At 49.4% G+C, this 26245-nt stretch overlaps 1 protein-coding gene across 1 annotated transcript in view; it reads right to left on the bottom strand.

Moving 5' to 3' along the window:
• The window catches only part of LOC130038751 (histone H3.1-like), a 159724-nt gene that overhangs the window by 133142 nt on the left and 337 nt on the right, over window positions 1-26245 (bottom strand). Inside the window, exons 2-3 of the mRNA XM_056130564.1 lie at window positions 25791-26186; window positions 18910-18987 (exon numbers count right to left, since the gene is read on the bottom strand). Of these exons, the coding sequence (XP_055986539.1) occupies window positions 18910-18987; window positions 25791-26186 (474 nt within the window). The remainder of the gene's footprint in view (window positions 1-18909; window positions 18988-25790; window positions 26187-26245) is intronic.

A 26245-nucleotide genomic window follows, 5' to 3' on the forward strand; every position in this document is an offset into this window, starting at 1 on the left:
CTGGGATCCGCTGCTTGGAGACCTGGAAACGCCCTTTAACCCTCCCTACTCTCACCTTCCTGAGACCCAGGTGGCTGGGCTGCGGGACTTCCCTGAGATGTGTCAGGGCCTTGCACAGGCCTGGAGTGGCATGGGGGGCTTCAAAGGAATCGCTGCTGCTAGCGAAAGGGGGTGCGGGGTGGTCTGCATCCTCTGCGACGTAGAAAGCTCTCACCCAATACTGTGCAGTTCCTGCCATGCCCTGTGGGAATGTTTCCAGGAAAGGTGACAGCAGAATCACAGGTCTGCATCATGCATGGCCCCTGCTCTGCATCACAGACACCATGCCACTCTTTCTCTCTGTCACAGACTCCACGCCACTCGTTCTCTCTGTGTCACACATAACACTCTCTCTGTCACAGACACCATCCTACTCTCTCTCTGTGTCACAGATGCCGTGCCACTTTTTGTCTCTCTGCATCACAGACACCATGCCACTCTTGCTTGTGTCATAGACACCAGGCCACTCTTTCTCTCTGTGTTGTAGACACCAGGCCACTCTTGCTCTCTGCATCACAGACACCAATGCCACTCTTTCTCTCTGTGTCACACATAACACCCCACTCTTTCTGTCACAGACACCATCCTACTCTCTCTCTGCATCACACACACCATGCCACTCTTGCTTGTGTCATAGACACTAGGCCACTCTTTCTCTATGCGTCACAGAAGCCATGCCACTCTTTCTGTCGGTGTCACGCTGTGATTCCAATGGGCAGCCTCACGCAGGTGAAGCTTTTCTGTACCATGAGTCAGGTCCTGCCCCGTGAGCCTTCAGTCCTGCGCGCAGCGGCTGAGTCTCATCCCTGGGCCCCAAGCTGCTCACCTGTCAATAACTTTCCACCTGTCAGAGTCAGGTCGGAACCCAACTTGTTCTGACCCGAAGCCATTGTCTCACTGGAGCACCATGATTGCAGCAGTCCTTCCCTGCTGTGGGCGGCTAAGCCGGTCCAATCAAGAGACACTCTGCTGGTCCAATCAAGAGACACTCGCTATGAAAGGAAGATTGCCAAAGAGATAGAATTTTCAGACAGTTTTCATAGGAATAATGCCAATAATCTGAAATGCAAAGCAAACAAGATTCTCATCGCATTCCCCACGGGTGCTAGGGTTTCATGCGGACAGGTGTTGCTCTTAGCCCCTGGCTGGAGCTCAGAGAAAGGTACCTTGGGTGGAAGGGGAATGCTGGTTACTGTCACGGCATGGCATGGCATGGCATGGCATGGCATGGCATGGCACATTTGCCAACCTTCAGCATCTGGCCATGAACTTTAAGCTCTAGTCAGCATAAGGTTTTTTCAACAAACATTTGTGGCATGTGACTTGATCATAGATAATAAATATCAGTGAATCAGTGAGTGAGGTAAACACCATCAAACATTCCAGTCCAGTCTAAGGCACAAAGCTAGTCTTCTTCTGAGACGTAGCTGTCATTGTTTTCTTTAAAAACTATTTTCTTCACATAAGCAACAATGCTTTTATTTGACTCTCAGATAACACTAAGTGGGCTGGTATTTTTAAAGATTCTTTGTGTGGCTAGCCCTGGTGATATAAAAATAACTATTTTTATTGTACTTTTGGAAGACAAAACTTGTGGCACCCTGGGCTCCAGCAGAGAAGAATAGACACAGAATAGCTATTGAATACACTTTTGAAAAGGAGGTTTGGACGATGAATCAGTTAGGGAAAAAGCAACTTTTACAAATATAAGGCCTGGAGAGGGACGGCAGGAGACTTTGTAAGGGCGATGTTTCCCTGAGCTCAGACCGGGGTCTCATCCTGACGGTCCTCAGTGGCTGCCGCCAGCATGCCGGTGACATGGGCTTACTCAGACCCTCACACTGCAGCCAACGTGACCTGACCCGGGTAGTCCATCTGTTCTCCTGGACCCCAGCCATGTTCGGCCTGAGGGAGAGGCAGAGGGGACTCAGTGATGGCTCTGTTGTTGTGTTTTCTAAATAGTTCTCAAGTATACAAAAAATGAAGGTCTCACTCACAGTAGCAGTCTGGCAGCTTTCCTTCTGCAGTTTGCTTTGTTTTAGTTTTGTTGGTTGATTGAGTGTGCACATTTATGTGTGTGTGCGTGTGTGTGCATGCACACACGTGTGTGTGCATGCACACACGTGTGTGTGTGTGTATGTGTCTATTTCAGGCATTCCTCTTTATACATCAGCATCGGCATTCGACATGCTCACAGGCAGGTTTCCATCACCTGCTGGATGGCCATCTCTTTATCCATTTTTATGTTCTGTGTCCAAAGGAGAAAATAAGACTTCACTTATATGCCAAAATTCATATGTCAAAATAATTAGGAAAAGAGATTTGGTTAAATATGCCATCTCTCTTTCAAAAAAACTTTAAAATTTTTTTAAATGTTATTTTCTTTGTGAATATGTCCACCAAAGAGTTAAAGCAAACACAGAAGTGTGACTTCAGCATAACAGACACTCCCACTAAGATGCACAATAAATGTTAGTTCCTGATATTATTGCTCTGCAACGTTTGAAGATCCTAGCCAAAGTAATAAGGCCTAAAAAATCAAGTAAAGGCTTTTAAAAAGAATATTGTTGCCTCCACAATAGTAATAATTTTTTTCAAATAAACGGAAGTATAACCAAATTATGCATATATCTCAAAGGTCTATGTGTTTATTTATTGAAACAAAATGTTAGAGATACACAAGAAACACAAATTGCCAGATTAATGCCATTATTAAAACTAAAATCTCTGCTCTCCTCCCCATCTCTCACAGTTAAGATAAATGTATGAAGAAGCAAAGGAACCATTTCAGGTTCAGGAAATGCCAAGCAATAGCACAGGCAACCTCTGAAGAGGAAAGAGTGGTTAAGGCTGGTGGACAAAATTCAACTTCACCTTGAGCCATTGGCTTTACTTGCCCCAAGGTGACTATATTTATGTCTTACTTGACTGTGAGTCTCAACTTGTATCAGCTTGAGCCAAAGGCGAAAACAAGAGCAAATGAAGTATAACTGGACTCACCCTCCAGTAAACAGCCGGAGAGTACAGGTGAAGCTTCCTTCATTGGGAAGATGAAGAGGATGTTCTAGAATCTCTGTGGTCACATCTTTCTCTTCGTGTGATACTCTACACCTCCAGGTCAAACCCGTAAGCTTCACTGCCTTGACAATCTGTCCTGCCAATGGTGGTTTAAAGAGGGATAACAGTCAGAGGTGAAGCGACACGTTTTTTTTTTTCCCCCTCCAATAATCATATTAGAGAGATGGTGGAAATCTTGTCTGTCCACAGTGAGGGTACAAATAAAAAGCTGCCATTATGATGGGGTGGCCGTAATCATCAAGAATAAACCAAGGAAGGGGCTGGAGTGATAGCACAGCGGGTAGAACGTTTGCCTTGCACACGGCCGACCCGGGTTCGATTCCCAGCATCCCATATGGTCCCCCGGGCACTGCCAGGGGTAATTCCTGAGTGCATGATCCAGGAGTAATCCCTGTGCATTGCTGGGTGTGACCCAAAAAGCAAAAAAATAAAATAAATAATAAACCAAAGAGAGGAGTCTAGCACAAGTTTGGGGGGATTGGGGGAGATTGAGGTGCCCGCCAGGATGAGACTCTGCCTCTTCTCTCTCTTCTTCTGGCCAGGTTGGGGCGGTCACGCTGCTGGTCTTGGCTCGGTGGCTGCAAAAGTCCACCTGCCAGGGTGAGCCTTGTGGGCTGCAGATTCTCTGGAACAGGAGGGCATTTTGAAGCTGCAGCTCTACCTCTCACTCTCCAAAAAGGGAGGCAAAATAATTGTTTCAGCTGATGGAAACAAAGATGACTCTCATGCCCCGTCTCTCTACTGACCAGACAGCGGAAACGTCATGTTCACTATGGCGGGGCAGTAGGACAGCTGGTGGGGAATTGCCTTGCACGTGCGGCCCACCCGGCTTCAACCCCAGCACCCCGTGTGATCCCTTGAGCTTGCCCGGAGTGATCCCTGAGCACAGAGCCAGCAGGAAGCCCTGGGCACTGCTGAGCGTGGCCCAAAATAAAACAAGCCAACAACAACAGCAACACAATATCCCGGATTAACAGATATCGCAGCTTTGTATCTGAGTAACAGACTCCGGGAAGTTCAGGGACGGTTGCCACCTGGTCCTCGAGCTGCTCAATGCGCTTTATCCTCCTGCATCTGCTGCTTTCCCCGCGTTGTCGGGGGGGGGGGGGGGGGGGGTGAAAGGAATAAGAGCTACCCTCCTTCATCTTTATAACTGGGTCCAAGAGTCTGGAGAAAGAGAAATCTCTGTAGATTTCTGTCACTGCTTTCTTTTCTCCTCTTGACAGCCTGTCGTTATCTGGAGAGGCATGAAGCAGATCCCTGGAAAGAGGATGGCGTTCCCTGGGTTGCTAACCACGGCTTCCAGCATTTAAACAGCCTGATCAATGCTTGTCAACCGAACTAAACCCCCGGCAGTTCCTGCAGGCTGACCCAGGTCTCGGTGGGAAGATGAAGGTCCAAGATGTTCGGGTGCAGGTATTCCCAGGGGCCCCAGTGCCAGAGAGTGGAGGACACTGCTCCTCTGCCCAGCACAGCTCAGACCTGAGGCTGACCGCTCAGAAGCCGTGACTCATCTCTAGCTGCTGCAGCCCATCCTCCCCAATGCCAGTGACTGATGGACGGGGTTCCTCGCCCGGGAGCAGGGGGAGGCATAACTCCTTCCCCTGCCCCCCCGCCCCGTGGGCTGCTGGCACACAGACTAGGCCACAGAAGACTTCTCTGAAGGGAAACACAGGGCTGCGTCTTCTGAGGTTGCAGTAGAGTTTGTTAACGCTTGAATAGAGCCTTCCTGCTGCAGCCTGGTCTGACCAAGGGAGCAGTCACCCCAGGCTCTTGGATAGGAGAGCCTTTCTCACAGGACCCTTCGTGGATGCACAGCCACCCCCATGGCCCCTGCACCCCTCTGCCTCCCAGCCCTTTCCCCGGGGCAGGGCCGGGTTAGGAGAAACCCTATGTGCAAGAGATGAGCTTTCTAAAGGCTGGCGCAGCGGACAAACCCTGAGTGCTGTCATTCAGCCAAACAATCTGGTGTGCGAGTTCACCAAGCAACATGAACACAGGAATCGCCAAACCTCAGGCTCCTTTGGGGCAAGAGTTCCTGCATCACCGGACGCTCCCAGTCGATTTCATAAGCATGAGGCAGACGAGCTTGAATAGTTGGCTTCTTCTCTGGAAGACTGAGTGGTATCAACAAGAGGCCCCAGGAATGTGTGTGTGTGTGTGTGTGTGTGTGCGTATGTGTGTGTGTGCGTGCTCTCGCGCGCGCGTGTGTGCACATGTGTGTGCATGTGTATGTGTGTGCATGTGTGTGCATGTGCGTGTGTGCATGTGTGTGTGCATGTGTATGTGCGTACATGTTTGTGTGTGCGTATGTGTGTGCGTGCTCTCGCACACGCGTGTGTGCACATGTGTGTGCATGTGTATGTGTGTGCATGTGTGTGCATGTGCGTGTGTGCATGTGTGTGTGCATGTGTATGTGCGTACATGTTTGTGTGTGTGTGTGTGTGTGTGTGTGTGCGCATGGGCTGGGGGGGGGGGTTCCTAGGGTACCTGTCAGCCAGGAGACTGCTAAGCTGCACGACATTCAACCGTGGGGTTCTCGAATTCCTCGTGGAGTTTAACAATTTTGCGCACTTGCTGGTCACCTCGGGAATTAGACGAGGATCTTGTCTGCCACTCAGGTTAAGTCCACATAGGTTAGTTTTGGCTGCTGGAAACATTCTTAGTTTTTTGAAATGCTATTAAAATTCAGACTTAATTTTATTCTAACAGGCAAAAGTCAGCGGCCACGCCTTCTTGTCCTTGACTTAGAGGTCATGCTGTCCTTGAAGAAGCCTAACCCTGGCCTGGCTGTAGCTCAGTGGCCCACTGCCCATATCATGTGTTTACTGTTTTTTCTGAAGAACACGGATCACTGATTTCATCTACTGTCTGCGAAAAAGATGGCGATGGCATTTCTGAGAATGATTTTCTTTTTACCTTGAAGAAAGGAGTGAAATGATAATAATAGAAATCTATGTCTAGCTTTTAAAGAAGACAGCTCAGGGTATAGTTCAGATGCTTGGAATTTTTCCACACTAAATTAGAGCAACATACTCATTATAGGTCATTATTATTTTTAAAAAATCTAAGAAAAATTGCAGCTGCAATATTTCTAGGATTTGAAAGACATACACGTCTGTAGGGAGTTAACCAAGGCTTAGAAGCATCCGAAGAATGATCACTGATAGAACACACACACACACAGACAGACACACAGAGACACATAGACACACACAGAGACACACACAGAAACACACACAGACACACACAGACACACAGACACACACAGACACAGAAAATAGCAGAATGCTTTTCAAAACCAGAAATAAAGAAAAGATCCTAAGGCAGCCAGAAAGAGAAAAACTCCTACGAAAAGAACCAAACACCAATTGTCAGCCAGACTGTCAATTCTGCTGTCTTGAACTATACGTGCCGTTTAATTTTTAAACTATATGTATTGTTGAATTCAACACAAGCTGTATGGACCAATAACTTTTCTCTTAGAGTTTGAACGTTAAACTTGAAAGTTTCCCAAGAGCTAGAACCTTACGTTTCGGGCTTCTGGGGAAGCCCGTCAGAGTGTTCTGGCAGCAGGTTAGCCAGATGTGGAAACGCTCAGGAGGAGAGCGGCAGTTGGAGAGGGGCCTGGCAGCAGAGGCCCGCAGACACGCCGTGGCACCGTGTTCCAGCTCGGAATGAATCATTTCCTAGGAGCTCGCTGTTTGCCGTTTGGCTTTGAAAAATATTTCCACTCTCATTCAGTTTGGGCATGGATTTTAAACATGTCCTGAATATGCTGATTTCTTTTTCCAATGAAAGAAGACGAAAGTTCAGTATTCGAAAGGAGTCAACTTCCCCAACTGCTCCATTTTCACTAATGTAATCTTCAGGAGTCATCATGTGGACTAGAGTGATAGCAGGAAGGCACTCGCCTCCTGACTTTCATCCCCGGCACCACACGTGGTCTCCTGAGCCCTGCCAGGATAATCCCTGAATACAGTTAGGAGTTAGCTCTGAGCACTGCTGGGTGTGGCCCCCAAACAAAATCAAAAGAAGTCATAATGTCTCGTCTTTCCACATCTAAATTCTTGATTATTCCCAACTGGCTGGTCAGCTTGAACTTTCCAAAATCTAGTCTGAGAAAAAGTCACCAGCGCTTGGACCTGTGATTTCCCCATCAGTGTTGGATTGTGGAGATGTTCCAGTCCTGTCATCCTTTCAGAAGTTGCCCCTCAGTGCCAACACTGATGTCAGTCTTTCACTGTGTACGAGGATCCAGGGTCCATTCCTGTAACAAGCAAAAACAGATTTGGTGGCTTGAAACATCAGCACTGGGGCCGGAGATAGTACAGGGGTGGGACATGCACCTCGCACAGGCCGATGTGGGTCCGATCTCTTGCCAAGATTCCCCCGACCCGCCAGGTGTGATCCCCAAGACAAGAGCCAGTCAAGCCTGAGCCCTGCTGGGTGTGGGCAAAATCAAAGAACAACCTCAGCAATATCTATTTGTGGATTTATTCACTATTTTGATCTTGTGGTTCTGGAGGTCGGGGACTTGGGAGAGTTAGAGGACACCAACGGTCAGCTCTGCAGGGCAGAGTCCGTCCTTCCCTCAGCCAGTGTGGAGAGCCAGGCAGCACTGAAAAAGAGCAGTTTGATGCTTTACCAGAAAGTCACCATATCTGTCCAAACGTGGCTGGTGAAGGGGCGCCACCCCCACCAGTTGGTCTTGGGACCCTGAGGACCGAGACCTCCTAGTCTGGAGCAGAGCTGACGGGGCCTCTCGGCCTGCACTGCATGTCTGATACAGCTTTGTGCTTTCTAATCTGGGTCCCAAATCTTACATCTACCAAGTCTTCCTGTCCCTCAAGCACCGATACAGTTGGACCAAAGTTACTGCATGTGCTATTATTCCAAGATGACATTCGAAATGACAATTGCCATTAATTTTTCATATCAAAGAACCAGCTTTTAGGGATTTCTCAATTTCTCTGTGTGCTATTGTGGTTCTTGGAAACAACTGAGAAAAAAAGGGTAAATCGGAGAAATCTCAGTTAAAAATTGGGAATGAAATGGCACATGAGCAGTAAGGGAGGTGCAGCCTGTAAGCTAAGGGGGAGCGGAGAGTGAGGGGGGCTGCAGGCAGAGGTGATCAGCTTCAAGGGGGGAAAAGCTCCAGGTCTTCCGGGCCTGGGAGCGGGGACAGCCCAGCAAGCCCCGACGTGGGCCCTGAGCATTGCTGAATGTAGCCCCCACGACCCCTGAGTGCTGCTGGGGGGTGATCGGCTACCCCAGCAACTCACAGCCCACATGGCCCTGAGTCCTCAACCCGTGCATTGGACAGGCCAAACTGGCTGAGAACTAGTAATGGTGTCCCTGGGGCCCTGAGCACCCTTGGGAGCCTCCCAAACCAGCCCCCAACACAACAGAATCTTCTGAGATCATATTAATTTGCAGTTCCTAGTTTTAAAGTGGATACATGTATGATCTCAGTAAAGCAGATGTGAGGAACATTGCTTGACACACTGCTGAAATCATCCTTATCCTTTAACCCCCTTGAAAAGTCCCAGTGATAATGGAATTTCTCTATCAATATTTTCAATTTTCACATGAGGAGAGTGACCTAGTCGAGTCGATGAAAACCTGAAGAGCTCATACAGGTTTTCAAAGTTTAAATTTTTGATCCCTCCTTTGATACTGGTAAATCAGAGATGTGGAAACTCAAAAGATTTCTCTCTCCATCCCAAAGGAAACGCAACTGTAAGGGCAGCTAACTTACGCAAAGGAACCGGAGGCATTAAAGTAGAGGAAGGGGCTCCTCTCCAGCAGATGTTCAGGGAAGCTGGTCAATCATGGCCTCAGGAGGGAGGAAGGGAGGGAGGGAGGGGAAGGGGGGAGGAGAGGATGAAAGGAAAGAGGGAGGGAGGGGAGGAAAGGAGAAAGAAGGGAAGGGAGAAGGGAGGGAAGGAAGGAAGGAAGGAAGGAAGGAAGGAAGGAAGGAAGGAAGGAAGGAAGGAAGGAAGGAAGGAAGGAGAAGGAAGGAAGGGAGGGAGGGAGGGAGGGAGGGAGGGAGGGAGGGAGGGAGGGAGGAAGGAAGGAAGGAGAGGAGGGAAGGAAGGAGGGAGGGAGGAAAGGCGATGAGAAGGGAGGGAGAAGGGAAGGAGAGAAGGAAATGGATCCCTATCTCACACAATACTTAAAAAAATTTTAGTTCTAAAAATTCTGATTAAAACTGAATCAGGGGCTGGAGTGATAGCACAGTGAGTACGGCGTTTGCCTTGCACGCAGCTGACTCAGGTTCGATTCCCAGCATCCCATATGGTCCCCTGAGCACCGCCAGGGGTGATTCCTGAGTGCAGAGCCAGGAGGAACCCCTGAGCATCGCTGGGTGTGACCCAAAAAGAACAAAAAATAAATAAATAAGACTGAATCAAAGACTTTGGTGTTAGACCCAAGTCTATAAAATAGATCAAGAAGGTGCCAGTGAGTTCGCACGACAGGTAGGACATTTTTCTTGCACGTGGCCAACCCGAGTTCAGTCCCCGGCACCACATATGGGCCCCTGCATCTACAGGGGTGATCCCTGAGTGCAAAAATAGCATTGTTCAATCCCTAAGATGTGGTGTTGAGGTGCCGAGGTGGCAGCGGTCGAGGCTCTGCCTCCCGGAGTGGACCTGGGAAGCGTCTCTCATTTCCCTCCTCCTCGGGTGGGGCGGGCAGGCCTTGCTCAGAACTCCACGCTCTTTGTCTGCTCCCTGCTAGAAGCACGAGGGGCTTTTTCTCTAAACTGTAGTGGGCCAGGCTGGCCTGGCTGCTGGCCGCGAGCCGCCCGCTGTGGGCAGGTGCCTTGGTGCCCTGTGGGCGTCCACTCCCATGTTGACTCCCGCCCTGCTCTCCTGACAGGCAGAGGGGTGAGGGGCTGGGTGGAACCACCTTCTCGCCCCCTGGGGGCATAGCCAAACCCCTGCCCTTTGACCTCACCCCTTCTTTGGCAAGGGTGCAAAGGGCTAGGAATAAGGTCACTGGGGAAATCCTCAGGGCAGAGTGTGGCTGACCAGGAGATAGAGGCTGGGCGGTTCAGACACAGTCCAGGCAGAGCCTGGGGCTGGGCTGTTCCTCCTCCTGGGAGGCCTGAAGGCAGGTGAGTGGGACTTGGGGCTGACGTGCCAGGCTGGCAGGGTTACTAACGGCGTGCTCCCCCACTATTCCAACAGTCACTGTGTAATCACCATGAAACTAGGAATCCTGCAGCTTTCTCTCGCTGCCTGTGTTCGGTGGTCTCGGGCCACTTCCCCACCCGGGCCGGCCAATGGATGCCATGGGAGGACGAAGGAGCACCACCAGGAGTGACCCTTGAGCACAGAGCCAGGAATAAACCCTGATCATAGCCAGGTAAGACCCCCCAAACAAACTGAAGCATGTTTGCCCACCACACACACACACGCACACACACACACCTGCAATGTATCCTTGGAGTGAAGAGTTAAGAATGTGAGGTGAAATAGATTATGGCTGAGCGTGGCTCAGACACTCTGTGAGTGTAAGTGTCCAGCCTGTGTTCTGTTCCATGGGAAGCTACCGTTTACCAGCCAGAGTACAGTCTGTGTGTGTTTGGGGGGGGGGGGGGGGGATGATCAGTGTTTGCCGCCATCCTGTTAGGCTCTAGAACCACATAGGACCCTCCCAGGCACCTCGAGCAGTCACCCCTGAGCACAGAGCTAGAAATAGCCCCCGAGCCTCGCCAGGGTGTGACCCACAAGCCCCAGAACATAAATAAACAAACACCATTGCGACTGGACGCCAAAGCCAGGAAAGCAGCCGTGAGGAGCAGCTCTGTTGTTGGGAGGTAACTGGGAAATGAGCAGGAGGCAGCAAGAGAAAGCAGGACATCGGCGGGCGACGAACACTGCAGGGACACACTGGCAGGGTCACACACTGCAGGGGACACACTGCAGAGATACACACTGCAGAAATGCACACTTCAGGGTCATACACTGCAGGGTCACAGACTCCCAGGAGACAGGAGGAAGGGCTCAAAGTGACGGTCCAGTTCGTGGAGCTCAGGATCGGTGCCTGAGAGAGGGGCTTCGGGACCCCACTCAACCCGGCTTCCCCTGCAGCGGGGTAGCTGTGGCTCAGACGTTTCCCACCACGTCCCTGGGGGTTATCGCCCGTGGCCAAGTCCTCTCACCCTTACCCCCATGCACAGCGTGCCGAATAATTGTGCAGAGAAATGGATAGAAGCAAAGTCCTAGCACCGTGGCCGCTGACTGCACTTCGAGATGAGATTGGGAGGAACTGAATCATCTCTTTAATTCGGTCAAAACCAATACAACAAAACAATGAGACAAATGTCAAACGACATCATGGAAAAAACCCGCCACACAGACTCAAACACAACCACAAGGGGCCAGGGGCGGGGCGGGATGGACCCTGTCCTTGTCGTCATGGAGGCCACTTGGGCATAGTGACGGTGATGTCCACCGATGGATGTCGGCACTGCCCCGAAGTGCTCAGAACCTTCTCCCAGATGCCACGTCCCTTCTGGTCCAACTCTCCCCTGACCCCTCCACTCCCTCTGGTGCACTGTCTTAGTTTAGTGAGCCAAGGGGGGTGGGGGGTTGCCACCCTTGGCAATATTCATCCCCTTATCTTGTCCCTTTGCCCACTGCAGGGCGAGGTGCTCCCGTGTCTGTGCTCCCTCTGACTTCGCGCGATGCCCTCACTTCTGAGGTGTGGGTTTTATCTTCTCTGGCAGCCGTGGTGCTCAGCTGTGCGGGTTACCGTCACCCTCCTCGCCCGTTCATCCGCACTGCTTCATACCTGTCATGGGCCCAGGAACTGGACATGCCGTGCAGGAATCTTTTAGAAGGGAAGCGTGTTTGTTTGGGGGTAGCATGGCGCATGGCTCCACCGTGATCCCCAGTATGTGGGCATGGCTCCATCCCACAGAGCAGCCTGGTGGTCCCTGGGATTAAACCCACCGAAACTTCTGGCACTGATACAATTCATGGCAGCTCAGGTCAACACAGAAAGCCTGTTCTTCAGGGTTCCTTAGTCTGGAATTCTTTCCCTCGCGGTAAGCCTTGGGGTCTAGATTCCTGGTGGTTCCTGGAAACTCAGGCCTCCCGGAAGCGCTGGCACTGAGCACTGGGCAGAGAGTTGGCGTCTTCACGGATGCTGGTTCTCCCCTCTCTGGCTGTGGATTCATTCCCATTCCAACCCAGGGAACGCTAGCCAGAGGGCAGTTTCAGGAAGCGTCCACCTTGCAGGGGTTTTCCAAGGACATGGCAGGAAGGAGGGACACGGGATCAAGGCTCAGAACACTTTGCAAAAGTCAACCCCGGGCAGGGCTGCTGCAAAGGGGGGACTTCCATGTCGTGTTAAAACAAACACAGGAGCAGGGGGTGGAGGGGGGCTTTACTGGCGAGGACACAGGCCTCTCTGAACTGTCACGTCGTCTGTCTTAAATTCAATGCAGAAAATACAGGCTCCATCACGAGAACCATCCCTTTCTGCGGGCTTTGTCACCCCCGAAGAGAAGGCGGGACGGGCAGGGACCCCCACGGTGGGGCTGTGTGCGGCGGGCATCTGTTTCTGAGAAGGGCTTTCATCCAGTTGAAGAGACGAGCCGTGGGGAGCTGGCATGGGAAGAAAGGGACTTTCCAGAACAGGGGAGAAGCCTGGCCTGTTCTGCGGGTCCGTGGAGGGGAGAATATTTGTGGCATATTTGGAGAATAGAGTGGAATATTGACAACTCGTGAGCACTGCTCCTGGGGGAGGGGGGAGGGGGGTCGGTTTCTCGGCCTTGGATGTGCCTCTACTTTCTATGCCCGACCTAGCAGTACCTTATAAGTGGGGCTTATTATCATCATCCCTAAATGGGAGGCTGCTGGCTTCTGGCAAAGGCTCTTTCAGCCACCGGGTGGGCACTGCCTTGGAACCCGTCCTCACATGTTTACAGATTGTGCCTGGGCCTCAGTTTCTCACTGAGAAATAACAAAGAGGAAGAACTGGGGGTCATGTACTCCCAGCAGGGATGCAGTTGGAGACGGGGCCCCTGGGGACCATCCGACACCTCTCTCCTCCCTACGAGAGTTCTGCAGAGGATGAAACCATAAAAATGAAGCTCCGTTACCAAATAAAGGGCGTTGGGAGGATCCTCCCAGGATGGGAGATGCATGTTGAAAGTAGGCTGTGGACCGAACATGATTGTCACCCATTGCCTCTTTTGCAGACCACAGCGCCCAAAAGGAGAGAGAGAACAAAAGGGAGTGCCCTTCCACAGAGGCAGGGTGGGATGGGTGGGGGAGGAATACTGGGACCCATGGTGGTGGGAAATGGGCACTGGTGGAGGGATGGGTATTTGATCATTGTATAATTGAAACCCAAGTGTGTGGAGAGTGCTCCCAGCATGGCCTTGGCTGGGCCTCGGTGGTCTTCAGCTGTTGGGCCCTGGTGGAGACAGTCAGGCATAGGGTAGGAGACTCTGTCTTGTTCTCTCCCAGGAGCTGAGTGAGCTTTTTTTCTTTTATGAGCCTCACGCATAAAAGAACTGACAGAGGAACCCAGGTGTGTGGGACCCGGGGCTGAGATCTCCAAGCCTGTACAGTTTGGGACTGGACCTGCCAGTAACTAGACAGTTACACCCACCAACTGCCGTGTAACTCCAACAACGGCCAGGATCCAGAGATCATCACACTCAGCTCCCGGAAGGCAGACTACCAAACTGGCAGGCTACCAAATGTAACATGCCCACACGGCAGAGTCTGGCAAACTCCCCGTGGCATACCCAATATGCCAAATACCAGTAACAATGATGGGTCTCATTCTCCTAACCCTGAAAAAAGCCTTGAATATGGCACTTTAAAAAAAAAAATCTCAGGGCTAGGACGAAGAAGACGTTACTGGCACCTGCTCAAGGCAATCGACGAACAACAGGGTGGTCGTGATCGTGATCGTGATAATTGAAACCCAAGCACAAAAAATTGTAAGTCTACAACTGTACCTCATGGTGTTTCACTAATATATATATACATATATATATATAATATACACACACACACACATATATATATATATATGCAAGAAGGCCTGGCTGGCACGAGAGGTGCTGGCAGCATGTACCCCTTAGAAGGACTCACCCAGAGCTGCCCGCGAGCTAAAGCGCTCCCCTGGTGCTCTCCGGGCCATCTGGGAGGCCTGAGAAAGCTGACGTGTGGCTCTCCCACCAGTTCCGCTGCTGTAGGCACAAGCTTGAAGAGCATCCTTCCGGGTGCACAGAGGCACAGGGTTGGGACCTGCCATTCACAGACTCACCAAGCAGAGCGTGTCCAAGGGAGAAAGGTTTTAAAAATTCCTGCTGCATGCCTATTTTCCACCATGAAAACACCTCAGTGTACCCCCCCACTCCACACCCTCCCCTGCCTGTGGGGCAGATGATTTCCACATTACTCTCTCTCTGCTTTGATTACATTCAATATTTCCACACCAGACCCACCATTATTATTTGGGATTTTACCCCAATACTCAGATCTGCCGAAAAGGCACTGGACCGTAGCACTGTCCTCCCGTTGTTCATCGATTTGCTCGAGCGGGCCCTCCGTTGTGAGACTTGTTACTGTGTCTGGCATATCGAATGCGTCATGGTTAGCTTGCCAGGCTTTGCCATGCAGGTGAGACACTCTTGATAGCTTGTCGGGATCTCTGAGAGGGGCGGAGGAATCGAACCTGGGCTGACCGGGTCAACCGCATGCAAGGCAAAGGTCTTGCTGGCTATGCTATCGCCCCATCCCACCAAAAAGGCCACTGTCGACAATTTGTTTTCTATTGCTGGTTATGAATAACATATGATGTCTGTGGCTGCAGTAGTGGCCTCAGGATTTTGGAATTTTAACAATTAAACCTGGAGGGATTTCTGCTAAAAAAAAAAAAAATTCCTGCTGCAGCTCTTTCTGTTAGTACTGAGTGGTTCTGCTTACTCTGCCCCTGAGCTTAAGGTCTGCTCTATCTGCTCAGACCAACCAGAGATCTCGGCCTTATTCTTCTTTCTTCAAAGGCCACCCCTCACTTGAGTGCCCACAAGGCGATGACACAGTGTCCTACCCCTGGCCTGTCTCTCACTTGGCTGAGGTAAGATTAAAGATAGGATGGTGCTGACTGAGAAAATAGCTGCTTTCAACCACATAGAGATAACAGGAAGTGTATCACAATAATGATTCCAGAGTGTCTGTTGAGGTAAACTTCGGCCTTCAGTGGTCCTGTCCGAGTGAGCGCTTTCCACTGTGACTGTTAAGCTGTGCCACCGCTGGTCAGTGCTCAGAGAAATGCCCACAGCAGCCTGATGGGTTTGATCAAGGCTAGGGGCAAAGTTAGCAGCAGATTGTTGGGGAGAGGCGGGGAGACGTGTGGGTCGGACCTGATCATCGGAATGTGCTTTCCTGCCGATAGATAAGGCAGGAGACGGAGCGGCAGCTGCTGCCTTGGAATGGGTTTTCCCTCTTGGAGCCTGACCAGAGTCATGAGGAAGTTTCGGGAATGCTACCTGACTAATAGCAAGGAATCTTGAGTGAACTGGGTTGGGGTCAGCATGTCCCAATGCAGACACCTTCTGTTATACATTAACTGTGTTATGATTGGATGAAAGTGTTTAGCTTTCAAATACCTTTTTGGGCTATTGTGTAAGCTTGTACAGATTTTGATGTGGAATATATGGAAAGTGGGACGTGAAGTTTTACAAGGTAGTCTGATTTATATTATCAGGAATTTTTTTGTGTCATTAGGCTACAAAATAATATGTACTTTAAGATGTTTTGATCTTATGCATTTTGATCTTATGTACTTTGAGGTATGCTCGATGCTTTGATCATTAACCCAAGGGGGCTACGAAAGCCAATCAGTGCCAAATGGCCTGAGTGACCTTTGGCCATCCGTGTTTCAACACTCCACATGCCTTGCTTATCTCTGTGCCCTCGACGCATACTCGAGAACTAACATTTCCCTGTTCGGCCCTGGTTCTTCACTGCTCGATCTCCCCTTTCGATGGATGTGGGTGGCAGCACATTCCCCGGCTCTGCTGCCACGGCACCAAGCGAGGTTCCAGGAGGGGCAGCTCTGGGAATCCCCAACATTTATGAATCCCAACATCGCTGTCACTGTCCTCCCATTGTCCATCCATTTGCTCGAGCAGGCCCAGTAACGTCTGCATTGTGACACTTGTTGTTACTGTGTTTGGCATATGGAATACGCCACGGGTAGCTTGCCCGGATAATCCCAACATAAAGGTAAAGGCCCTCCCGTTGATCGTCGATTTGCTCGAGCGGGCCCAGTAACGTCTCCATTGGAGACTTTGTTGTTACTGTGTCTGGCATATTGAATACTCTCGGTAGCTTGCCGGGCTCTCCGAGAGGGGTGGAGGAATCGAACTCAGGTCGGCCATGTTGGCCGCGTGTAAGGCGAACGCCCTACCCGCTGTGCTATCGCTCCAGCCCCTGTAATAACAATATTGTGTATATGGATATGCTTTTCTAATGTGTATGTTCTCCCACTATGTTCATCTTGTCGAACTCTGACTGATATGGTGCTGACATCATGAGCTGATTTAATAGAAAATAGTGTTGAATTTGGTATGAATAAGCCATAGATAAATAGGGAAGAATGTAGTCAGTGAGAAAAAAACTCATTTAATTGTCTCATTTAACTAAACTATATTTAAGTGTTTAGCATTTTATAAGTCCTGTTTCTGACTTGTTCAATTAACAACAAGTTTGATAACAACTTATCAAAAGAGGTTATATAAAGACTTCTATAAAGAAAACTGTGTATCATTGCTAAAAGAAATAAAGGAAGACACAGGGAAGTGGAGACAGATCCCTGATCGCCTATTGGAAGAATTAGTGTGGTCCAAATGACCCTCCTACTCAAATCACTATACAGACTCAATGCAATCTCCATAAAAACACCCAGAACCCAGCACTCACGCTTCTGGGCATCTATTCCAAGGGCCCATTCTGCTCAAAACACACGTGAACTCCTGTGTTCACTGAAATTCTATTCACCACAGCCAAACTCTGGAAACAACCCAAGAGTCCAAGAGCAGATGCTGGATAAAGAAATTGTGAGACATGTACACGACAGAGTACTGCTTACCTATAAGAAAAGACAAAATCATGCCGTTTGCTGCTACGTGGATGATCTGTAGAGGCTCATGTTCAGTGAAAACAGTCAGATGAGACAGATACAAAAGGATCTCTTTCTTTTTTTTTTTACATGTATGCATTTTATTTTTTCAACTTTGTCATATTTGATTTAAATCTCCTCTTTTTAAAAAAACAACAAAGTAAAATTCCCTATATTTAAACATTTAAAGTAAGTTATAAGGAATAAATCCTAACGTCTTCATGGGATGAAAATAATCTTGCTGAATAATTAAACACTTAGAAGTCACTAGCAATTCAGATGATACCGAAAAGAAAAAATTCTAAATCAAATCCCATATCTATTGTTATTTATTTATTTATTTTTCCCTTTATTTTATTTTATTTTTTTTAAAGTTGTAGATTTACAATTTTTTGTGCTTTGGTTTCAATTATACAATGATCAGATACCCATCCCTCCACCAGTGCCCATTTTCCACCACCATGGATAATATCCCTCCCACCCCCATCCCCCCATCCCCCCTGTCTCTGTGGCAGGGCAATCCCCTGTGTTCTCTCTCTCCTTTTGGGTGTTGTGGTCTGCAAAAGAGGCATTGAGTGGCAAACATGTTCAGTCCATAGTCTACTTTCGACATGCATCTCCCCTCCTGGGAGGATCCTCCAAACATCCTTTATTTGGTGCTCCCTTCTCTATCTGAACTGCCCTTTCCTCTAGGATACCCGGCTGGCCTCTAAGTTATGGAGTAATCCAAGGATCTCTTTCTTGTGTGGAATATAAAGACCCAGAGTAAGGCACTAACAAATGTCCCAGAGCACCGGACTCTAAATGCTCGTCTCCAGAATGGAGCTTACCTGGGCAGTGAGATGCGAAGTGAGTGGGGATGGCCTAGCAGGGGAGAGGGCAAGAGATGGGAAATGGGCACTGCAGTGGTGGGGCTGGTGTTGGGAGGCTGTCCGCATAAAACCCTCTCAGGGACATGCTGTCAAACTGTAAATCGTGGTGGCCTGTAGGATAACACTGTTCTGTCCTTCCTGCATAACCTCAGGAATAGTTGATAGTTTATTGGACTGAGGAAAAGAGAAAAACACCTTAAGAGGTATTTGGCCCTTGGGCAGTCAGGAAGGGCTTTCTTATGTTGATTTGGCACCTGACTGGGGGAGTGTCAGCCCAGACTAGAAGGGAGCTGGAGAATGAGGGGGCAGGGCTGAAAGATGGACCAGGGAGAGACTAGCAAGGGGAACGTGTGCTTGAGAGAACCTAGGCCCTCCATAACATAAATTTCTTCTATGGGATAAACTTCCTTGTAATAAACTGCTACAAAGATCAACCGACCTGGCCCTCATCTCTTCCTTCGTCTGCCCTTGGCCAACAGCTGTCCCGATCCAGGCCACACACAGCGGCTCTAGGGCACTGAAGGCGGGCGGTGAGATAGAGCTGTCCAGAGAGCCCGGGAACACACAACCTTCTGTGTGCATAGTTTTTTACAGGGGCCAAAATAAAATTTGTTAAAAATGGAGTCCACATATCCAGTAATGAAGATTTATTTTTCTCTACAGACATAATTGCTATGACCTAGTGCGGGGGGTCCCGCGGAGTCACCTTCCCGTCCTGCAGGGAGGGTTCTGGGTTCCGTACGTGCAAGAAGGGATCAACCGAATGAACACGCAGACGCAAGAAGAGACAAGAAGCCAAGAGAGAGGATAGGACAGGACAGGCAGACCGACAGACAGGACAGGACAGGACAGACAGGATAGCCAGCTTCCCACAACCTAGCAACCAGAAGGCGACCTAAAGTAGGGCCCTGGGGTTGGGGTTGGCGCTGCAAGACTTACACAGCGATGCTGAGCACGCACTGTCAAGCAGCTTATGCATCTCCAGGGAGACCCTGCAAGTGAAGGACCAAGCGACTCACCAACCTTTCTCTTCAGGGAAGTGGCCCCAACCAAGAAAAGTTTTGTGTCAGCTCAGGGATTTTCTTCACAGGTCATATTTAAAGACAACAAGAATCTGTGATTCGATCGCATGCACCTAATCTTTGGTGTCATACAGACGCTCACAGGCCTTGGTCGGGGGATCCTCAGGATGAGCCTTGGCCCGTGGTCCCAGTGTGTGGTACCAACTCCAGCCCATCAACAAGTGTTGCCCAAGCTCGGGAGCATTTGTTCAAGTTACGCGGGTAGTGGAAGCGTGTTATTTTCCTCGTGTAACTCTTCTCAAGGGGAACATTTTGCAAGGGCAGCTGATTTGCAAAACTTAATTGCAACACTCGCTTAAAATAAAGTGGCTCACATGTCTCCTTAGTCAAGTCATCCTTGGATTCTTTCTAAATCCACTGCAAACTTGTATCCCAAAGAATATGAGGTCGGGTGAGCACTGGCTGACCCTGGAGACAGAGGCACCCCGGAACACTGTCCCGATGCAAGGGCCAAGGCTGGCTTTTCCTGACACACCGTCTGGGCCATTCAGCTGTATCCTCCCTCAGTCAGCCACGGTGCTGGGACTGCCCACGTCCCCACCCCTCCCCCTCCCCCAGGCAGCGCACGGAGCAACCACTCAGGCCTTGTGGCCTAAACATCTGACTCTTAATATTAGCCAAACGTATAACTCAATGGAATCAACATTCTTGTCTTTGGAAAAAGCTGTGTTAATAAATAATTAAACACAATGAGTTTCTTAGACTTCATGACCTTACCCTTTTATTTGATTGCTTCGATAAAAAGAAGAAAAAGGTCACAAGATCTGTGGTGTGTATCCAGATGTAGCCTGTGAGGAAAGTCACCTGGTAACCCAGGTCTGGCCAGGGAGGTTCGAAGATCACCCAATTGTGGCAGAAGCATCATGAACTAGAAGACTCTCAAGTAGATCTCAAAATGCTTATTTGCTTGCTCAGGGCAGAAACGGACTTAGGAGTAGCTGTGGAGGTGACTCAAGGCCTGGGGTGTCTATTTGGATTCACCTAAAACCCACTTGGTTATGACCCCTCCTGGGTGTTTAATCTTATCACTGGTGCTGCACTTGAAATGCCCCCCAGCACTTGTCTGAATAACGTCTTAATGAGCGTTTATTGTTAAGTGTCACTCCTCGGGCTCAGCATGCCAGGCAGAGCTTGGGTGAGGGTGACCTCGCCTTGGTAACCGATGTCCAGTCACTCGGGCATGTGAGTTAGTGGGACGCACTCCACTGGCCTTCTCTCCTCCTGTGGTAAAGGAGGTTTCTAGCCTTCCAGTGATGGAACAGCCCATAGACCCCAGAGCCCAGCTATCAGAGGCCGTGGGCAAGAATGGCCACATGCATAGGAATACGGCGGCCTCTCAGTGACCCTCTTGCCTGGGGTGAGGACGAGAATTTTTGTGTCTCCTCTCCTACTCGTCCCCATGTGCGCTCCTGACAGTGCAAGAGAGGGGTGTCCAGTCAGGGGTCAGCTCTCCGGGGGCAGCTGAATGTCGGGGTCCACAGTGAGCTGCTCATTCCCCATGAGAGAAGGCAGCCAAGACTCTGCTCTAAGCACCTTTTTAGTGTCGTACAAACTTTTTGAAAGAGAAGATTGAAGATCTTATGGTCATGGGAATCCTGCGTGCACCACAGCCAAGGGGTCTCATGAAACCCTCGTCCCTGAGCACCAGGGAGCCACGTGGAAGCTAGAGAGAACAGGATTGTCTGTTTGGGTGGACTGGGAAACATCTGCGTGCAGAAAGGGAGGGCGGAAGAGGAAGGGGAAGAGGAAGAAGATGAGCAACTCTGACAGCCACAGGCCCAAGGAGGAGAGAAATTAATTTCTATCATATGGATCTTTGATAAGACTCCTAAAAATATTAGTTTGGGGGAGATGACTCTCGGGCAGGGCACTTGATTTGCAAGGAGGAGGCCTGTGTTCCACCCAGCACTGCATAGTATGGGAGTAACCCCTGAGCACTGCTGCATAAGCCCCTCAAACAAGGAATAAGGATAATTATCCTGATGTCTTTTACCAGTGGATAGAGTATGGCCAAGAATACAAGCATAATTGGGCTGGAGCAATAGCACAGTGGTAGGGCGATTGCCTTGCACACAGCCAGCTCGGCCGAGCCGGGTTCGATTCCTCCACCCCTCTTGGAGATCCCGGCAAGCTACAGAGAGTATCTTGCCAACACGGCAAAGCCTGGCAAGCTCCCCATGACGTATTCAATATGCCAAACACAGTAACAACAAGTCTGAAAATGGAGACGTTACTGGGCCCACTCAAGCAAATCGATGAACAATGGGAGGACAGTGACAGTGAGTGACAAGCATAATTAATTACATACTAACAAATTAATCACAGGGTAAGAAGAAATAAGAACCCATTAACCAATGACAGTGTCTATTGCATGTATTTATTTATTTATTTATTTCTAGAAGGAACTCTGAGGGTCCCAAGAAATAGTTTGAAGTGTGAGTGCACACTTGCATCTGAAGGCCCTTAGTTCAGCCCCCAGCACCACATACTCCCCTCTAGGCCCCCCTGACCAGACCACTAGGCCATGAGGTTGGTTCTGCCTTTCGACGTAGGACTAGGCATGGCCCCAGGCCCCCAGACACACTGTGGGAGAGAAGCTACACCAGAAGGTGGAATATCAGGAGTCAGGCTCTCCCCGGAGCCTGGGGGGACAGAGCCTGAGCACCTGCTTGCAGGCCCAAGCTTCCCAGGAGGGCCTGAGCTCTTGGTGGAGGGAGAAGGCAGGCAGACACTGTGGGTAGGTGCTGGGCTGGAACAGTGGGTGTGTGGAACCCACCCGTGAGCAGAAACATCCCTACAGTGCCTCCAGTAAAGACATGTCCAAAGGCAATGAGAACCAGGGCTTCCCAGAGAGCCAAAGCTGACTGGAGAGACCGTCCCGGAACTGGCTGTGTGCAGGAGGTGACTCCCCACTTCCGCCCAGCACAAACACAGCCGCTGCTTCACTGGGAATAGACTCTGGGGAACGCAGATGTTCAGACATCGGAACATGCCTCTCTGTCGGCAAAGATAAATTCCCAGGCAGAGGCGATGCCAATTTTAACCAGAAGAGATTCGCAAATAATGCTGAATGAAGTTCTCGATTAAACCCATCACACAAACCTGTGAAGGTCCCACCGGGCAGGGCCCCGTTGCAGGAGTCCCAGCTACACCTGAAGAAACAGCTTGCCACATGCCCTCAGTAAACCGTCTTGGCTGCAAAGTCGAATTAAGGCAGATTCTCATTTCAGAGTGAGAAAATGCAGGACCCAAGTGAATCATTAACCTTCTGTCCAAAGTAGAGCCCCCAGCCTCAGTGCATTTTCACATTAAGGGAAAATGAGTCACAGGAGACTCTGAGTCACATGGGACTGAGTCACATGGGTCTGAGTCACATGGGACGAGCCACTGCCTTCTGAGATCTCCGGGACAGTGGGAAACTATTCCATGTCTCCCAGCAGAATCGTGTGGCTGTGCTGAGCATTGTTCTGGGTCCATAAATTCCCCGTGAACAAACCAACCACTGCAGGCAAATATGTCTGAGGTCCCGAATGCATTGCTAGTTGTTGGTGCTTCTTTTTCAACTGTTTGGTAAGGGAGAAATTGGGTGTGGAGCATCTACTGGACCTGAGAGACAGTGATGAAAGGCAGGTCCCTCCTCCCCCGAGGCAGCCATTGCTCTTAGAGCATTCAGAGATAACTGACTGAAAACACAATGATTGAAGAAATTGTCTCTGCTGCTGGGACTTTGCAAAACCAACCCCCAGTCCAGCAGTAGGGCGTTTGCCTTGCACGCAGCCAGCCCGGCAGAGCCGAGTTCGATTTCTCTGCCCTTCTCGGAGAGCCCAGCAAGCTACCGAGGGTCTCTCGCCTGCACGACAAAGCCTGGCATGGTACCCGTGATGTATTCAATACGCCAAACACAGTAACAACAAGTGTCATGATAGAGATGTTACTGGGCTCGCTCAAGCTAATCGATGAATAACGGGAAGACAGGACAGAACAGTCCCTAGTGAATTCATCAAACTCCAGTGGTCAATGAAACCGGGCTCCTTCCGTCAGCATCTGTGTGTCTTTCTCATTTTGCACTGGGATGGTTTATGATATGTCTGAATTCCAACCTATTTGAAATAAAGCAGACCCATTACTTGAACACCTATATTAAGCACTCACCATTTGGGGGCATTCGGGTACAATCATGTGATGTGGAACATCCCCTTGCTTTCGAGAATCTCAGTCTCTGCAGGAGATCTTACTCCTTTTTTTTCATACTTCTTGCACTGAGCAGGATGATATCAATGTTCTAAGAATTCTGATTCTCTGGATAAAAGCTGTGGCTTGTTTCATTGCTTGAAGAGAGGACATGCTTCTACTCACATCATTCAGAGATCAAACCAAGAGGTACATCAGTAAGTGACCAAGCGACAATTGGACACAACTGAATATATCTGGTGAAGGAGAGAGCAATTTTCTCAGTAGATGTTTGCTGGCTTGGCGCATAGACAATATCTATTAGGCTGCAAACTTTCAACGAAATCAATCCTTCATCCATTTATCGATCAGAATTGATTCCGTTTTCTGACCGAATAAAGGATGGATTATAACAGCACTGCTCAACCCACACACGTGATCACCCACATGTGATCTCAAGGAAGAAACTTAATCTGTTTGAGTTTATTTTCTCATTTGTTGTAACAGTGAAAATCTTTCCCTGCCCACCTTACAATGTTTCTATTATAAACAAATAGGATATGGAATATTTAAACAGCAAAGTTAAAAATATAAAGGCAATATGTTTCAATATATTATGTATACACTGAAACTCACATGCCACCATCTGTAAGACTACCACTGAAAATAGAACGTGATGGAAAATAGAACTTGCGAATTTTGCTTCCCTTTTCTGCTATAAATTCCATTTTGCTTGAGCATTAGGGAGCTCAAATAAAAATACTGTGCTTCTGGGTAAGTCTGAGATATGGTACAATTCAAAGTTGGAATTTATCTCTTAAGGAAATTTATCTCTTAAGGAAAGTTTGTTTGGGTCTCCATGACCTGCAATGGCCACTATTACCCATATGTGGATATTTATATTTAAACTGTATCACTGTATCACTGTCATCCAGTTATTCATCGATTTGCTCGAGCGGGCACCAGGAATGTCTGCGTTCATCCTAGCCCTGAGATTTTAGCAGCCTCTCCTTACTTGCCCTCTGCAATGGTGCCCCATTGGAGGGTCTTTCATGGTCCGGGGAATGAGACATTATTGTTACTGCTTTTGGCATATCGAATCCGCCATGGGAGCTTGCCAGGCTCTGCCGTGCAGGCAGGATACTATCGAGAGTATCCTGGAGAATATAGTGACATTAATTAATTTTGTTTTCTGGTCAGAAAGGGTACCAGAAAGTTAATGCAGAGCACACTCAGTTAAGCTGTCTGGGGTTTGACAGGAGACCAGCACACTCAGTGGAACTATCGGGGGTATCTCAAAATAGGAGAAACCTAAATCCAACACCAAAAACAAGGGAAGCCAGAAAACAAAAGGACAAGAAAAAACTCAAACTCGGGGAGGCAGAGACAGAAATCCACAAGGGTGAAGACAGTGAGGGCCAAAGAGGCAGCCTTGGGGGTTGGGGGGGGCGGGGATTAATTTGGATTAAACTAATCCAAATCAAATTTTATTTTTAAAAATCTCTCTGTCACCACCCACAATTACAAGGTGAGAAAAATTAGATTTTTTAAAATATAATTCATTATTTGGATTCTATCTGAACTCACAGCGCAAATGGAATATGAAAAATTGAGTTATTTGGGGGGATGAACTGTGCCACTGTTCTCAAGTGTAGTCTTTAACACGCCAGGAAATATACCCCTTAACTAACTTAATTGAATGCTTCCTCTAACCAAATATCATAAATCCACAGCACGTTTCTTAATGTGTTTTGACCGTGGACCCCTGCTCAGCTGATTCCAACCCCTGTTTCCTACTGATCGTTCACCTAGTTTCATTCGTGCTCCCAAATTTTCACCTGTGGCCTTCTTGGAGTATTCTGGAAGCCCACGGGAGATCACGTGCCCCCCTCCCCATTGAGAAATGTTCATGTACAGTGGCATTAAAAGCCAGGCTATAATGGACCTTCCTCATTATGGCAACATTACTTGGAAATGATCACTCCGGACAAGAGCTGAGTGTTGAAAGTAGATAAGGGATATACATGATAACCTTTCAGCATCTGTATTGCAAACCATTAATTCGAATTAATGAGAGAAAGAAAGAGAAAGGGAGAGAGAGAAGAGAGGTGCCTGCCACAAAGGCAGGCTGGACTGGGGATGGTTTGGCGGTTGGAGGGAAACTCGGGGCGCTGGTGCTAGGAAGTTACACTGGGGGAGGGATGGGTGGTGGAGCATTGTTGGACTGAAAGCTAATTACGAACAGCTCTGTAATGCTCTATCTCATGGTGATTCAGTAGAATAAAAAAATAATCACTGTCACTGTCATCCTGTTAATCCTCGGTTACTCGAGTGGGCACCAGTAGCATCTCCATTCGTCCCAGCCCTGAGATCTTGGCATCGTAAACTTTATGCTCTCTCCCCAAGGATGCGGCACGCCAGCTGGATGTCCTTGGGCATAATGGTGACGTGCTTGGCGTGGATGGCACAGAGGTTGGTGTCCTCGAAGAGCCCCACCAGGTAGGCCTCGCACGCCTCCTGCAGCGCCATGACGGCCGAGTGCTGGGAGCGCAGGTCGGTCTTGAAGTCCTGCACAATCTCTTGTCGCACCAGCCACTGGAACGGCAGCTGGCGCGATGGCAGCTGGTGGATCTCGCGTGGCGACAGTGTCAGGCCGGTAGCGGTGTGGTGCGGCTTCTTCATGCCACCAGTGGCTGGCGGGCTCTTGCAGGTCACCTTGGTGGCCAGCTGCTTGCGGGGCGCCTTCCCGCCCGTTGACTTGGGCGCCGTCTGCTTAGAACGAGCCCTCTCGGTCTTCCCAGCTCAGCTGGAGACTCCTTCAGGGGTAGGGAAACGAGACCCATT

This window comes from Sorex fumeus, unplaced genomic scaffold (assembly GCF_029834395.1).
Source record: "Sorex fumeus unplaced genomic scaffold, SorFum_2.1 ptg000079l, whole genome shotgun sequence".
NCBI lineage: Eukaryota > Metazoa > Chordata > Mammalia > Eulipotyphla > Soricidae > Sorex > Sorex fumeus.